We start from the raw sequence: 15,147 nt of genomic DNA, 5'->3' as shown, positions 1-15,147 counted from the left end.
TTTCCCAAATAGTTACAGGCTCAAAGTATTGTAATGAGAGGCAAAAAGCTGAGCCTCAGCCTGAGTATTTTTAGTCTGTTCCTATAAAGTTCTGTGGTACAGCTGATGTTTAAACATGCTCTATTATTTATTAGTATTGCAGTAATTTGAGAGCTTTTAATGGGGTGAAGGACCCATTTCAGTAAGCATGTGCAGTAGGACACATCCATGCATCAAGTAGCTAAAAATTCTTTATATAAAGAGGCTCAGAGGTGAAACTCTTGCGTAGGTATAAGTGGTGGAGTTTCCTTGATTTAAAAAAAAAAAAAAAAAAAAAAAAAAGTGTCTGCATTACATTGCTTCTGTGTGTTGCTTTTATTCAGCACAGCCTGGTTCTGTGCTGTGACACGAGGGAGGGCTGCAGGTCTGTGTAAGCACTACCAGGGGCTCCAGAGCCTGCAGAAGTGCCATGAGCAGCCCCCGTTCTCAGCACCTTGCTCGTACGGTGGCAGGCTTCTTGGCAAAAAGGACTATGTCCTCTGCTGAGTGTCCTGTAACCTGTATCTTACTGAGGCTTCCCAGTGGGAAGCCCCCTGTCTAGGCTTTGTTAGGCTAAAGCATTGCAGTGCTCGGAAGACTCAGCTCTGCCACAAGCAGAGGGTGAGAAGCTGAACCTGCAGCCGTCCATGAGCCTCGCAATAAAAGGGACTGGATCGGGTCAGCTCAGCCCATGGGGACCCCATCAGGGCAGGCACACCACATAGTCAGAAGCTAAAATCAGGAAAAACACCACAGAACAAACACCTTGCCTGAGTGGCAACCTGCCAGGCATTTAAGGCACAGCACTTGGATTGCCCTTAACGTGTTGATACGGCCATGAACATGCTGCCGGCGGTGCAGGCAATTCCAGCCTGCCCCTTACCACAGCTCAGAGGGAGCAATCCCATCGTTCAGCCGTGACTTTTCACAATGCGCTTGGGAATGAACACAAGTGCACGTGCTCACACAAAGTTTCTGGGCCACTGCTTTCCCAAGAAAATCTCCAGTAACTCATTAATAAGAGAAATGTGTCCCCGAGCCCAGACCTTAATTTGCTGTGGCTGAATGTTTGCATTTTTCCATTTCCTATTTGTGTTTTCCAGTTCCTATTCTCTGTTGAATTTACACACACCACAACAATCTGGGACGCCTCCTTGCTCGATCATTAGTTATAGTGCTTTGTGAAATGAATAACACTTTTTTTTTTTTTCCCAACATATCTTAGAAAGGCTCCTGATTGCTTTTTCCATCCCCATTGTTCAGACTCTCCTAAACAGAGTCATTACTGTCATTACTGTCCCTGAGCCCCTACAGCTGCTACCACCCAGTCGAGTTCTATGATATTCCCTCCATCACTATAAAAAACAAACCCTGGAACTGCAGAAATCCATAAACAACTAAAGGCAAAGCACAAGTAATAATCAGCCAGCCTCTGACACTAACCAGAGGGAGGATAACAAAACCAGTGCATCTTTAATTAAGAGAAAGCAAGTCCAGCACTGGAAGTAGTCAAGGCCAGGAATTTCTGGCTCTGCCATTGCGCCTCTTTCTGGGGCTTTGGGCAAGGCAGTCAGCTCATATTAAATTTTGTATCCAAACAACGAGAGAAGTAGATGAGCTTCGCATCTCGCAAATGGCTGCTGTGAGGATGGATCACCTACCGCTGTAAAGAACTGGAAAGAGCAACCAACACAATATTGCATTTTGGAAGCAAATGTTTTGAATGTAGTTTTTCATACATGCACAAATGTCCCCCGCCAGGACAATAACACTGAAACGTAATGTATTCTGTTGTACAGAGTGAGCGAAAACATGCTTGTGTTGTGTGTCACTCGCTCAAGTTGTGCATACATTTGGCATTGTGGAGTCTAATTAAAAAAGGAAATACCTCTTATAAACCAAAGTAAATACCACATGAGTTGGCAACAGAAGTAGCTATAAATGCACTCAAAAGGGTTTCCTTCCCATTGCTATAAAGATTAAATTCCTCTCATTTGATTTTTCACTGTTAGCGCATTCCCATCCTAGAGCAGCTGGTGCTTTGTTGTGCTTTTTTTGCACCACAGAACCTGGGCACGGCCAGGAAACTTCTCCCGATCCCGTCCTTCCCAGCGATGCCACCTCAATTCCAGCAGCCTGAGGGCTCTCTGCTGCTGGGTCTCCACTGCCACCTCCTGAACAGGAAGGAAAATTGACTGCTTTCAAGGCCGCTTTTCTTTGGAATATCTGTGCAGGTGTTTCTGAAAGCACTGACTCCGTTCAGCACAAAGAGAGCAGTATTTGAAAGTCTGCTTTGTAACACGAAGAATACTTTCTATAAAATCTGTTGTAAGGCTTTTGCTTCAGTGTGAAATTTCTTTCATTTACTTCATGTATGCCTGATGTGAAGAAGGTATGACCTTTATACACCCCTTTTCTTCTTCAGAAAGGTTCATAATAAAAAGCTAATTATTCTTAGCTTCTGACAGATTTATTCCTCCTTCAGTCATCAGCCAAATACCTTTAACTTAAAACGGTAACTTTTAACCAGCTCCCATTCACCGCATTTTCATACTGAACAATAGTTGTTTCCACCCCCTTTTCAGTCTGAAAATCATTTTTCCTAACAGGCGAGAACCACAAAGCCCTAGCACCAAGTGTTTCCTACCTTTCAAGGTACGGTTATTTCTGCTACTCCCTTCAGCTACAACCTATTCTGTCCCAATAAGTGGGACTTCCCCAAACCGTCTCTGAGCTGCGGTACCCTGTAGGAGTGCCTGTTGTGTATTTACGTGGCAAGACAAAAACAGCAGAAGTGAGACTCTGGAAGAGGCGGTAAGGAAGGCAGACAACGTGCTTCTGTCACATCCCATCTCATCTGCCCTGCCAGCGACACGGGGCACTGGTTTGCCACCAGCCTTCCCACGGTAGCACTCCCTTGAGGTTGTCCTGGTCACCCCCGAGACATCGCCCCCGTGGCAGGGAGCTGTGGGATGGGCAGGGAGCGGGTGCAGAGCCCTCGGTGTGTGCAGTGCTCCTGCACGCGGGTCCCCTGCCATGTGCCCGCTGTCTCGCCGTGTGCTTTGCTTCGTCCCTCCTCATCTCCCTCATGTTGCTTGTGCTCTGAGAGCATGGCTAAGGCAGGGACGTATCGGTGGATGTTGGGAAGATGTTTTGCAGATGTTGGTGCTGTCTTTGTAAGTAATGGCCGCTCACTTACACGGTAAAATAGCAAACCAGGGGCACCAAGGCCACGCTGAGGAACGGTGAGGGCCGTGAGGTAACGAGGGCTTTTAAAAACTGAGGGAAACCAAATGGCCATCAACGCTCTGTATGTTACTTTCTCATCTTAAAAAAAGAGAAATGTGTTTTTCAATGTAGTGAAAAGCAGGTTTAAATGCTTATTTTACACTCGCTGGCGGGAGAACTTTAATGGAAGTTTTAGGAGCACAAAACCAAAGGTGCCTCTCCCTTTCGGTACCAAGCGCTTTGGGGGCTCACTGCACACACACGGCTCGCTCAGTGCTGCGGTGTGTCAGCAGCAATTCCTCTGTTCAGTGCCATCTGACGGAGCTGCTTCGGAGCTCCCAGCCGGGACCGTGCCCGGGACCTTCCCCAGGGCCCCCTCAGGGCCCCCCCCCCCCTTCCCCTCAGTCCCCTCAGCGCCCCCCGCGCTCTGCCCCTGGGCGCCGCAGGGGGCGGGGCCGAGCCGTTGTGCGGCCGCGTGACGTCACCGCGCACGGCGCCGCCGGAGGTGGGCGGGGCGAGGAGGAGGAGGAGGAGGAGGAGGAGGAGGAGGAGGAGGAAGGAGCTGCGGGGCGCGGGGCGGCGGCCGCCATTTTGTTGGGGCGCGCAGGGCGGCCGCGGGGCTCGCTCGCCTCGGTGCTCAGCGGTAAGCGGCGGGCTCCTTCCCCACCGGGGGCTCCTTCTCCCTCCTGCCCCTCTCTGCTCCAAGCGGGGGGAGGCCGCGGGGCGCAGCGGCTGCCTGAGGGGCTGAGGGGGCAGCGGGGCCCTGAGGGGGCCGGGGCCGCGCGGGTACGGGCGGCTGAGGCGGCTGAGGGGGCTGAGGGGGCCGGGGCCTGCCCGGGGGGAGCGGCGGGGCCGAGCCTGACCTCCCCCGGCCGGGAGGGGGCTGGGGGTGGCGGCTGGAGCTGGGCAGGGGCAGGGGGCGGCTGCTGGGGGCCTGCCCGTTCCCCCCCCCTGTTCCCAGGCCCGGCGGGCTCGGTGCTGGCGCAGCGAGGCCTTTGCCCTGCGCCGCCTGCCAGCTGCATTTTAAAAAGTGCTGCGTGTGCAGCTCGCCGCAGGGCCGCTGCGGCCTTCCCTGGGCGTTTTTTTTTAATTATTATTTATTATTTTTATTTTATTCTTGTGTGGGGGGGGGGGCCCTAGGGAGCCCTGTGGCACGGCGCGGGGGCGAGGGCGGCCCTCGAGCTGCCCCGGGCCTGGCGCTGCGCAGGGCCGCGTGTGGGGAAGGCGGCTGGCGGCGTTACGTAACTGAGGCGCCTCAGCAGAAATTTAGAGGAAGGGCATTTTTTTTTATTTTTTTTAAATCTAAGATGGATCCTACGGTAAAATGGGTTTTGGCCGTTTTGGGTCTCGCACAGATCGATTTTCTAACAATTACTTGCCAGTTTGCATTTGCTTGGCTCCTTTAGCCAAGAACATGCAAATTCTGTCTAGATTTTGCTCATTCTCTGAGCACTAAAGTGTAGTTAAGTAGCAGTTAATCTTCAACCAAACCTTTTTCTCGAGGTTTCTGTGGTTATTTTTCCACCCCAAAACCTCCCTCTGCAGCATTCTTTCACGGGGCTTTTATTAAGGTATTTATTTATCCATTACAGGGCTTTCTTTCAGGCTGCTTTCTGGCAAACTGGGGAGGGGTCATAGGTGAGATCCTGAATTCACCTATTAGTGAGTAGGGCGTGGGGCACAGAGCACTTCTCACCTCGGAAGTGCCATAACTGAAATCGGGTGTGTTTCGTAACTTGAGTTGTGTAGGTCGAAAATAGAGAAAAATGGCTGCTGAATTAGGTAAGAAGATAAGAAAATCAGGCCTGTAGATGCAGGAGTAACAGATTTTATCTTGTTTCTTTAGGATCGATGATTGGTCCTTATGCATTAGTATTTTTATTTCTTACTAATGCATGGTAAATGAGAAAGATTTTTAGGCAACTTGCATCGTGACTGATTCAAAGGTTGCACCAGTCACGTATTTTTGCAGAGTTTAAAACAGATTACTGTAAAAAGAAAAAAAGAGAACATACTGATATAGGCATTAATTTGTGAACTGCTGACTTGTCAGAAAACTTCTTTTTCAGAAGAAGCCTGCCATTTACGTGAGCATTCACTTGCTCTAAAAGTCCCCTTCTTCATGCCCCTAGTTGGTGTGGAGGCAACCATTGTTGCTCTGTGTCAATTTGCACAGCGATATATCACTATTTTTTAGTGCTATATTTCTTTCTAAACTACTTTTCTTCCTGTCAACAAATGCAATGGAAATCTTTCTTGTCCTTTCGTAGTTAATTCTTTAGAATACGCTGAAACAGATATATAAGATTTTTCTTGTTTTTAATTTTTCTGCTAAAGGATGACTGTGGTTGCTTTTGATATGTTCCTAATCCTACAGCTGTGTTTTGCTTTCTTTTTCAGTTGTGCATGTACCTGTTTGAACACAGAATTCCTGCATATAACGTCCAGCAACAGGAGCTGGTGGGTTTTGTCTTTGGCAAATCAGCTGTATTGTAAAACAACTGCTTACTCGTGTGCTAACAGACCTCAAAAATAGTGGTTTGGTTTATAGGACTGCAATTATATTATTAAGTTATCAATGTTTGTGTGATTGTCGCTACAACTTAAAAAAAAAATAGAAAATTAAACATCTCTGTTTAATAGTGATTTGTAAAGAGGTTTGTGAGAGAGGTTTTAGGCTAGTTGGACATACTTGGTTTTCATGTAGTAATTTGTGTACAATGTAAAGAACCAAATCTGTGATTTTTTCAGAGAGAATATTTGAAGATTAAGGCCCCTCCCCATGGGAGGCTATTTAAGGAAATGGTTCTCTTTAGTCACCTGAGAGTTTATTTAAAACAGACTTTAATAACATGTTTGAAGCTATTAGTGAAGATGAGCTGGCCTATTTAATCCTGAATTGTGTTTTGTAACAGTGTTGGTAACTCTGCTCACCCAAAAACAAAGTAGTGCATGGGCAAAACTAAGGAAAGAGGATTGAGGAAATGGTTCTTTCTAGATCTGACTTAAAACTACAAATCCCAGTGTAACACTTCTGTCTTTTATGTGTTTTTTTTTTGTTGTGTTTTTGTTTCTGTTTGTTTAGTGGAAGATGCGGCACTCAAAACAATCTCATTGCCCTGAGTGGGATGATAGAAGGAGCTGGGATCAAAGAAAGCACAGCAGCAGCCGTAAACGCAGGAAAAGGTCCCACAGTAGTGGACAAGAAAGCAAGCACTATAAGCCAAATCACGTTTCGGAAAGGTACAAGACTCTGAATCGTGTAGTGATAATTTCTTAATGTGCCTAAAATAAACAGACTTTCAGGATATGAGGTTTTAAATGCCCAGAGCTGGTGAGTCTTTTAAGTTTGACTCACTTAAGACAAGCTGAAGAGGTAGTTGGTTTTGTTAACACAGTACCCGAATCACTAAATAGAAGTTCTTTAATAAAAACAGTGAATGCTTACTAGTTTGTTTCTCTGTCATCAGTTAAGTGTTGGCATTGAATATATTCAATATTAAATTTCAAGTGAAAAGTATGTCTGTTTGTTTACTTAATGTGAGCAGAAGGAGGGGAAGAGAAGGTTTGTTTAGTCATTTAATGCAGTGGTAAGTATGAGTTAGATTTCTCTTACTAATTTGGAGGTGGTTTGCTTTTTCTCCCACACTGCTTTCACTGGAAGGATGTGTTTTTCTGTTTTTCCCTTGAGAAGAAGATCCCATGGAACTCTTTTAAGAGCTCATACTCATGCTTATAAAATGCTGGAAGGGGTAGGTGTACAGCAATATGGGGGCTCTTTGCCTCTGCAGCTTTCTTAATTTATTTTTTTTCTGGGCAGAGAAGATCCTTGATCCAGATACTTCCTGAAGTATTTAATGTTCAGGGTAGAGTACTAAGATCAATGCTGCTTACCTCAGAATCTCCAGGTTTTATTTTTTTTAAATGTTTTGAGCTTTGAAACCGTAGAAGGATTATTACTGTATTAAGAGCATTTGATATTGTGTCTTCGGAAATTGTATTTGAGTTGCTTGGTATATTTAGGAAGTCTCTCTACTTTTTGAGGCCGAATTTCTTTATTACTGTGCAAACTGTGGACTGATGATATATTGTTCCTGTGGATGGCTATGTATTTTGGACTGACAATGTCATTAGATCCCAATAAAGTAATGAGAAAAGCTCCACTTCTTTTGAGGAGGGAGTTGATTAGAAAACTTTCTTGTTGTAAAGACAGATACTGTGTAACTCTGTAACTCAGCTCAATCACTTATCTTGTTGGAACCTCAAGTTTTTGAAGTGGAGAACATTCACTTAAAATATATTTTCAGTCATTATTTGGACGATAGAGCCATAAATGAAAGAGACCATCATGACCGGAGATATGTTGAGGAATACAGAAATGACTTCTGTGAAGTATATGACCACAGGCATTATCACAGAGACTATGAAAAGAGTCACCATCATCACTATAGCAAATCCTCTGGTCGGAGCAGGAAAAGTAGTCATAAAAGGAAGCATAAGAGACATCATTGCTCCAGTCACCAATCACATTCGGTATGAGTAATTTTTAACTTTATTATTAATGAATTAGTGGTAATAGACTTCTTAAGCAAGTGCTAGAACTTCAATTCCTGGTCACAGTACTTTGGGGAAATACTTTATTAATAAAGGATTTGTAATTGAATCCAATTGTGAGCATATGAATATGTTCTCAGTTGAGGTTTTGGATCAGGATATTGGGGGGATTATCAGCACCAGTTACACACTGGGCATTTAGGTGGCCAGCAGCTAGATCGCTGGGGATTAATCTGAAAAATGTTATCTTGAAAGTGAAGACAGGTAACTGAGCTGTTTTGCAGTGCAGTTATCACTTCAGTCTTAGAGCATAGTGAACTACTTGTTTTTCAAGTAGGCTGTGAGATGCCATCCATCCTATTAATAAAAATAATTGAAGTAATGTACTTTTTTAATGTAACGGGGGGTATGAAACATGCATGTCTGGTAAATTGATCAGAAGAAGCTGCACAATTCTACGCCTGATTTCAGAAAATTTTGATAAGTCATGTGCCTGACCAGTGGCAGCTAATGTCTTACTGAAGGTGGGATAAGCTTGCTGCTTGCCTTCTCTGAAGGCATGCTGTGTGAATTTCTCATTGTTGGCGTGATGCCTACTGATAAATCTTCAGGTCCAAGTATTTCAATCACATTTCTGCAATAGAAATGGCAAATTGTATTAGACTATGCAATGCAGATCAAGGGCTTGAGAGTAATTTTTCTTCACTCTCCTTACATGAGGGAAGTAAAATTACTTGATAGCTGATAATATTTAGATGACAAAAATTGTACGTTTTAAAGAGTAACGTTTCACCTGACTGTAAGCTTAGCTATATAAATAAATAACTGCTTTTTGCTGTTTGATAGCAAAGTATTAGAAATAGTGACGTTGCAGTCTTAATCTGTCTTCAATTAAGCCACTGTTTGAGAGTCAAAATTGTGTTGTTTTTTTTTCTGTTGCCTTATCACTTTAAGTATTTATCTGAAAATCTGTTCCTTGCCATGTTTTTCTTCTGTAACATAAACTGTGCCCTGTGAATTTCTGGGGACTGAATTTGAAATTGCTCCTGCCAACTGTTCGTGGCCTGGTGCGTAACTGAATGCCTGAATATCTCCCCGCTGAATGAATTGCGTATTCTGCCCTGAATTCACTCTGATATATTGATTGGCTGGACGATCTTGGTGCCGTTTCCAGAAGAGTCACCGAAGGAAAAGATCCAGGAGTGTAGAGGATGATGAGGAGGGTCACCTGATCTGTGAAAGTGGAGACGTTCTAAGAGCAAGATGTATAGAACATTTTTCAACACTTCTTAAAAACTTTTCAGCAAAAAATCTGTTTAGAATAGTATGTCAGAGGAGGGGGGCTAAAGAAATCTTCATTGCTCTTTTTTTGTTTTTTTTGTGCTTTTTTGTTTTATTTTTTTTTTGCATATCTTCTTTTCTGTAGAATTTAAGTACTGTGTTCAAAAAGTTCCAAGTAGTAAATGAACTTGAATCTTGAGATTAGAACAAGAGATAGTTTTTTGTTTTTGTTTTTTTGGCTAACTGTTTTCATGACAACTGTCCAATAAATAACACATTCAGATGCTGAGATTTAAAGTAATTATGCTTTTGTAATGGCACATTTTTAAATCTACATTAGTAATATTCATTCTTGGTTAAGTTGTTGCATAATTCTAACTTGTGTTTGTTCTTTTTAGATGAAATCGTTGCGACTTTAGGAGAAGGAGCTTTTGGAAAAGTAGTGGAGTGTATAGATCATGATATGTAAGTGTCAGTAAGTACATCTCGTGACAAACAATGCTGTTTAGCTCAGAAATGAAAGTTCTAGAATCTTTTCTTCAAAAGAAAGTAAGTTGTGGTTCAGATAGTGTTGCAGTATATTTAAAAAAAGAACTGGTTTTATTTTGATCTGAGTTACCTTTTCAGGTGACTTCTGGTTGAAAATTTTTAAAGGTTTTTTGGATGGAAACAGTATTGTTCCCTGATCATTTTTAAGGTTCTTCAGTCATTGCTTTCAATTCTATAAATGTTCTTTTGTTTCTCCTTTTCCTCTGTGAAAGGCCCTTGCATGTTATAACTTTATGCAAGATGGTATACAGAGAAATATTTTTGGCTACTTTTTCTCTTAGATTTTGAGAATCTGTCTTTATCGTTAAACTTCCTTGACCACATTTGTCTTGGGAAACATCTGCCTAGAGAGGATTCCTTTCAAAAATAAACCTTTGTATATTCTATAGAAGTTGTATAAGCACATGGAATAAACTCCGAATTAGGAATATATCTATCTAAGTAGATATCATCTGCCCTTTTAAAAAAGGGACGAACTGTGTTCCTTCATTATGGTTTTCGGCTGGTTCTACAACCACTGTTGCCGTAACTAGAGGATGTGCAGGTGTTCGGAGAGTATGGAAACGAATTAAGAGACTGAGGATGATGCAGTGAGATGCTGAGAATATAGTTTTGATTCTTAGTGGAAAGCAACTGCTTGGAACTGCTCAAGCTGTAAATTTCTTTCCTTCAGTCTTCATAATCAGGCTTAATCCTTTCAGCTTTCTCTGCATGCGCAGTAATCGAGTCATGCTTTTTTGATAGCATGGTAACTTCAGTGTGATGGCATCCTCAGTGGAGAAGAAGAAATTGGTGTATTTCTACAACTTGTGTATTCTGAGACATTTAAACAATTAATAAAACCCAGATTCAAGTTATATCAACCGTATGTTTTATATCTGCACTTCAGTATAAAGAAGCAGTTGTAGTTTGTTTCCTAAGGCTTTGGTGTATTCGGTCATTTCACAAATTAAGACTGTTCAGGAGCTTGAGGTCATGTTGTAAAGGCAGACAGCGTTCTTAAGTCATTAGAATCTAACTCTACAGAGACAATTAAAAATTGTCCATTAGTGAATAGGATAGAATGGCCTATGTGTATCTGTTTCATTTAAGTAATAGCATTAGCGTTTGAATGTTACACTGAGTGCAGGTCTGTCTTCACTAGTACAAAATGTTCAGATATTAAAATAAATTACTTACTTCCCCTGATTCCATAGGAGCACTGAAAAAGAGCCAGAAGTTACTCAAGTTGCAGAAATCTGATAAATTTTTGTAGTATGTTTTTCAAATGAGAGCTTTGTTGTTTTTGAGTCATCTTTCAGGTAGATTCCTGATGCTTGTTCTCCCTTAAATGAGATAATAAGACTGAGAAGTAGGTTATGTAGCATATGCTGTGGGTATATGAACTTGACCAGAAACGTTTTTATACTGATTTTTTCTTTGCAATGTCCTTAAGTCACATTCCCCTAATCCAACTCAAAATTCTCTGTGACCTTTATCTGCGTTCACTGTATCAAAATCAGAATGCTTCGGGACTGTAGATATTTCACAGTATTGATTCAATTTGTGGTACTTTTCTTTCTTTTGAAGGAGAGGAATGCATGTAGCAGTTAAAATTGTGAAAAATGTTGGTAGATACCGGGAAGCAGCCCGTTCAGAAATACAGGTATTGGAACACTTAAACACCATGGATCCAAGCAGCACTTTGTAAGTGTAAAAGGGGAATGGCACGCTAAGGACTTGGCAAAAGGTTCAATAAATTGAGTTTTCATGTGTTTATATATTTCTCTTTCAAGCCGCTGTGTTCAGATGCTGGAATGGTTTGATCATCATGGCCATGTTTGCATTGTTTTTGAGCTGCTGGGACTTAGCACATATGATTTTATTAAGGAAAACAGCTTTCTGCCATTTCATATTAATGACATTAGAAACATGGCTTATCAAATCTGCCAGTCTATAAACTGTAAGTAAATCTCAATACTTTTGTCAAATATGTTTCTATATTCTTTTTCCCTTTAGGAAATCAGAGTATTAATTATGGATTTTCTTCCTTTTTTCCTTGTAGTTTTACATCACAATAAATTAACTCATACCGATTTAAAGCCTGAAAATATCTTGTTTGTGGAGTCTGATTACATAGTGAAGTACAATGCAAAAATGGTAAGTTTTTCGTTTTTCCTCTCAGCACTGAACTTCTTCATCTGAGCTCTTCTTAAAAAGTAGTCTTTCTACACATAAAAAGGTCAAGTGATAATCAGAGTTGTTTCCTAGATTTCTTGTGTCCTTTGAGACGTGTTGGATTTCTGCTAAGCTGGTAACATTGCTCCAATTCAAACTGAAGTGTTTCATCTGATCATTAGCTAAATTCTTTGCTGTTTAATGAAGTTCTGGCATTAATAGGAAGCATTATGTTAATGGCTTTAAATTTGGCAAGATTTCTTTCCTTCATTTTTCTTTAATGAGCTGTTTGAATCCCTTTCTTTAAAGTATCTGTAAGTTTTGAGAAGTATGTCAGGTCTTGCTTTCTATTTGATTACCCTGAAGGCCATGTAGCAGCCCTTGGCTCCGCAGGCTTAGTAGCCAAGATGAATTCCCTTTGTGATCAACATGTGACATTGATAATTGGCATGGGCTGAGAATAGGACTGTTCTTGATCAGTCCTCAAGAAAACACTTAAGACATGCAATGTTAGGATGAGAACTTGGCTGTACTATGAGAAGAAAAAAAAAAACTATTCTGGTGCTCTTTTTTCAAAGTTCAGAAGCTTCCTAGAAACAGAAAAGCAGTATGGGCATCAGTACAACTAGTTTATGCATGAGGCTTGTTTTTATTTACTAATTCGCTTTCAAGAGCTAAAATTATATAAATGAAAAATTATATAGAATTATACAAATGTACCAATGGATAGCAAAAAGCAAGACTGTTAACCTCAACAGTAACTTCAGTTAGTTACCTAAAGAGAAAAGGAACTCTTACTGTGGACAGGGCTTTAGATATTCACCTGTCTTTGAGTATTCAGATTAAATTGCTTTATGTGCTCTGCTCTTCTTCCTTGGAGCTGGGGCTGAAAAGGAATCAATGTATTGCAAAGGAGTGTTTTGTTACATAGGTTTAATCTTTAGCATGATGGTTAACTGGAACTTGAAAGATGATTTCGACTGGTAATGTGGTATCTTTTACCTAAGCATGCTTTTAAAAATACTAACAAATGGCATTCTCTTACAGAAGCGAGATGAACGCACTTTAAAAAACACAGACATAAAAGTTGTTGATTTTGGAAGTGCAACTTTTGATGATGAACATCACAGCACATTAGTGTCTACAAGACATTACAGAGCTCCTGAGGTTATCTTAGGTCAGTAGAGACTTTCAGACCTTCTGACAGCTTATTACAGTTCATTCAGATGTCTTTATTTTGTAAACTGGAGTGGTTGCTCATGGTTCTAACAATTCAGTCATCTCTTACAGATGGTGCTGTTAAATTTTTTGAGAGTAAGGGGTAAAAGAAATATTGTAAGAACACAAGTCCAAACACTTTCCTTTCCCTCTTTAACAACCAAAGTTTGGGAAGAGGTATGGAGGGAGGGAAATAGGCATCAGCATGAAAACTGTGGATATCCTTTGTGGATGACAGGGTTTGAGAATATATTAAAAAGTAAACCAACTTCGCCTGTTTTGCAGCACTGGGATGGTCGCAGCCTTGTGATGTTTGGAGTATTGGATGTATTCTAATTGAGTATTACCTGGGGTTTACAGTTTTTCAGGTGTGTATGTGAATTTAAATCAAATGTTTTTGTTACAGACTTCTGACTTTGATCTTTTAATAATATCTACCTATCCATTAGTTTGAAAGGCATAACCTGACAAGTTTCAAGTATTGCAGAGATGAGGTTGTAAAGGCAGCATGCATATATGAAAATATGATGGTGTGGACATCTCCCTCAGACTATTTAAGATACCTACTGTAGCTTCTTGGCTAATGAAACATGTCTAGAGTTTGAGTGTGCTGCTGAAATCAGGAATAAAGTAAACATACTCATACAAAACTTCGCGTGGTGTCTAAAGATAATATGGTGATGCCCTGTCAAGCATATTGTTAATAGATGAGTGGTGTTATCAAGTGGCGGAGCGTAGAAAAATCTGAGTGTGCTCATTGCTTTTTTTCCACACAGACACATGATAGTAAAGAACACTTGGCAATGATGGAAAGAATACTAGGGCCTCTACCAGCTCACATGATCAAAAAATCCAGGTAAGTACAATATAAAAGGAGTAAGTTGCCTTTATAATATTTCTATTATAAAAGGAATTTTAAAGGTTCCATTGTTAGTTGTGAGCTTCTGAAAATGAAGAAAGACTTCCAGGCTTGTTACCTGCTAGTCTGTTGTAAGAAATTGTCAGCTTTAGCTGAATTAAATAGTCTCAACTATCTTAAAATCATTTTTCTTGTCATGCAGAAAACACTATTTTCACCATGACCAACTGGACTGGGATGAACACAGCTCTGCAGGTAGATACGTCAGGCGACGCTGTAAGCCTTTAAAGGTAAGACTGAGGATTTTGATTATTGTATTAGATTTGTAATTGTGAAAGATCTCTCAAATACTTTTTTTTTCTCATTTCAGGAATTCATGCATTGCCAAGACACAGATCATCAAAGTCTGTTTGACCTTGTTCGCAGGATGCTAGAATATGATCCAGCCAAAAGAATTACTCTTGATGAAGCTTTGCAGCATCCTTTTTTTGAACCATTAAAAAAATAAATTCAAAGATCTTTTACACTTCTCCAAGGAGATTTCCTAGACTGTGTCAGTCAACAGAGGTTGCATGAAACTTTTGTAAACTTTAAATTATTTTGTACAGTTAAGTCTGTAAATATTTACATATGTTTTGTATAACTGTCATGTTTATCTTGTTGAACAGTTGTAGTCTTGATTATGGATATCAAAGTGAAAAATAAAGTAATTTTCATTTTTGAAAATAGTTTTCTCTTTGAAACTTAATTTTCTTCCTTTAGGTAGGGTTAGTTAATCATTTGACTTTTGGGATGAGTAGTCTGTGCACTAGCTAACCAAGTTTTTGAAGTATGAAACATTTTTGGCTAGCTTTCTTTAAATGTTAGACCCAAGATTTCAAGGGCTATGCTTACCAAAGAATATGGTATATAATAGCTTTTTCTAGTATTTGGAAGCATGATTGAAGATGGGAGCTTAAAATCTAAGTAGATAACCTCTTGTGGGTCCCTTCTTCCCAAAACTTCCTTTTAAACAGCGTATGTTGCTCTTTTAAAAGGAGTCTAGTTAGAGACTGGAAACTCGTCTGGTATTCTTAGTGGTAAATATTTCCAGGTAAATTTATAGGTAAGGATGGAAAGTAGCATTTCATATTTTCAGTACTGTTTTAATTCACTTATCACAGAAATGCTAGCTTTTTTTTTTTTCTTTGAAGGACTGTACTGTCCCTGGAAAAAAGAAAAAAGGCAGAGAAATGGTTGTGGTGCATTTAAGCCTTTCTCTTGCAGTAGTAACAAGATAAGCC

The 15,147-nt window shown here is 40.8% G+C and overlaps 1 protein-coding gene across 1 annotated transcript; it reads left to right on the top strand.

Annotated features, from left to right (window-relative positions):
- The first annotated feature begins 3,747 nt into the window (after window positions 1-3,747).
- CLK4 (CDC like kinase 4) lies at window positions 3,748-14,592 on the top strand. The gene is made up of 14 exons (XM_027468434.3): window positions 3,748-3,889; window positions 5,647-5,706; window positions 6,332-6,489; window positions 7,554-7,779; window positions 8,975-9,065; window positions 9,480-9,546; window positions 11,200-11,316; window positions 11,406-11,572; window positions 11,675-11,769; window positions 12,835-12,964; window positions 13,291-13,373; window positions 13,782-13,861; window positions 14,067-14,154; window positions 14,235-14,592. Exons 2-14 carry the CDS (start codon window positions 5,653-5,655, stop codon window positions 14,370-14,372), a joined length of 1,494 nt encoding a protein of 497 aa, XP_027324235.1. The 5' UTR covers window positions 3,748-3,889; window positions 5,647-5,652; the 3' UTR covers window positions 14,373-14,592.
- Window positions 14,593-15,147: the final 555 nt, after the last annotated feature.

This window comes from Anas platyrhynchos, chromosome 14, assembly GCF_047663525.1.
Source record: "Anas platyrhynchos isolate ZD024472 breed Pekin duck chromosome 14, IASCAAS_PekinDuck_T2T, whole genome shotgun sequence".
Classification (NCBI taxonomy): Eukaryota; Metazoa; Chordata; class Aves; order Anseriformes; family Anatidae; genus Anas; species Anas platyrhynchos.
Note: the sequence above shows the minus strand (reverse complement) of the source record. Positions and strands in the feature narration are given on the sequence as shown.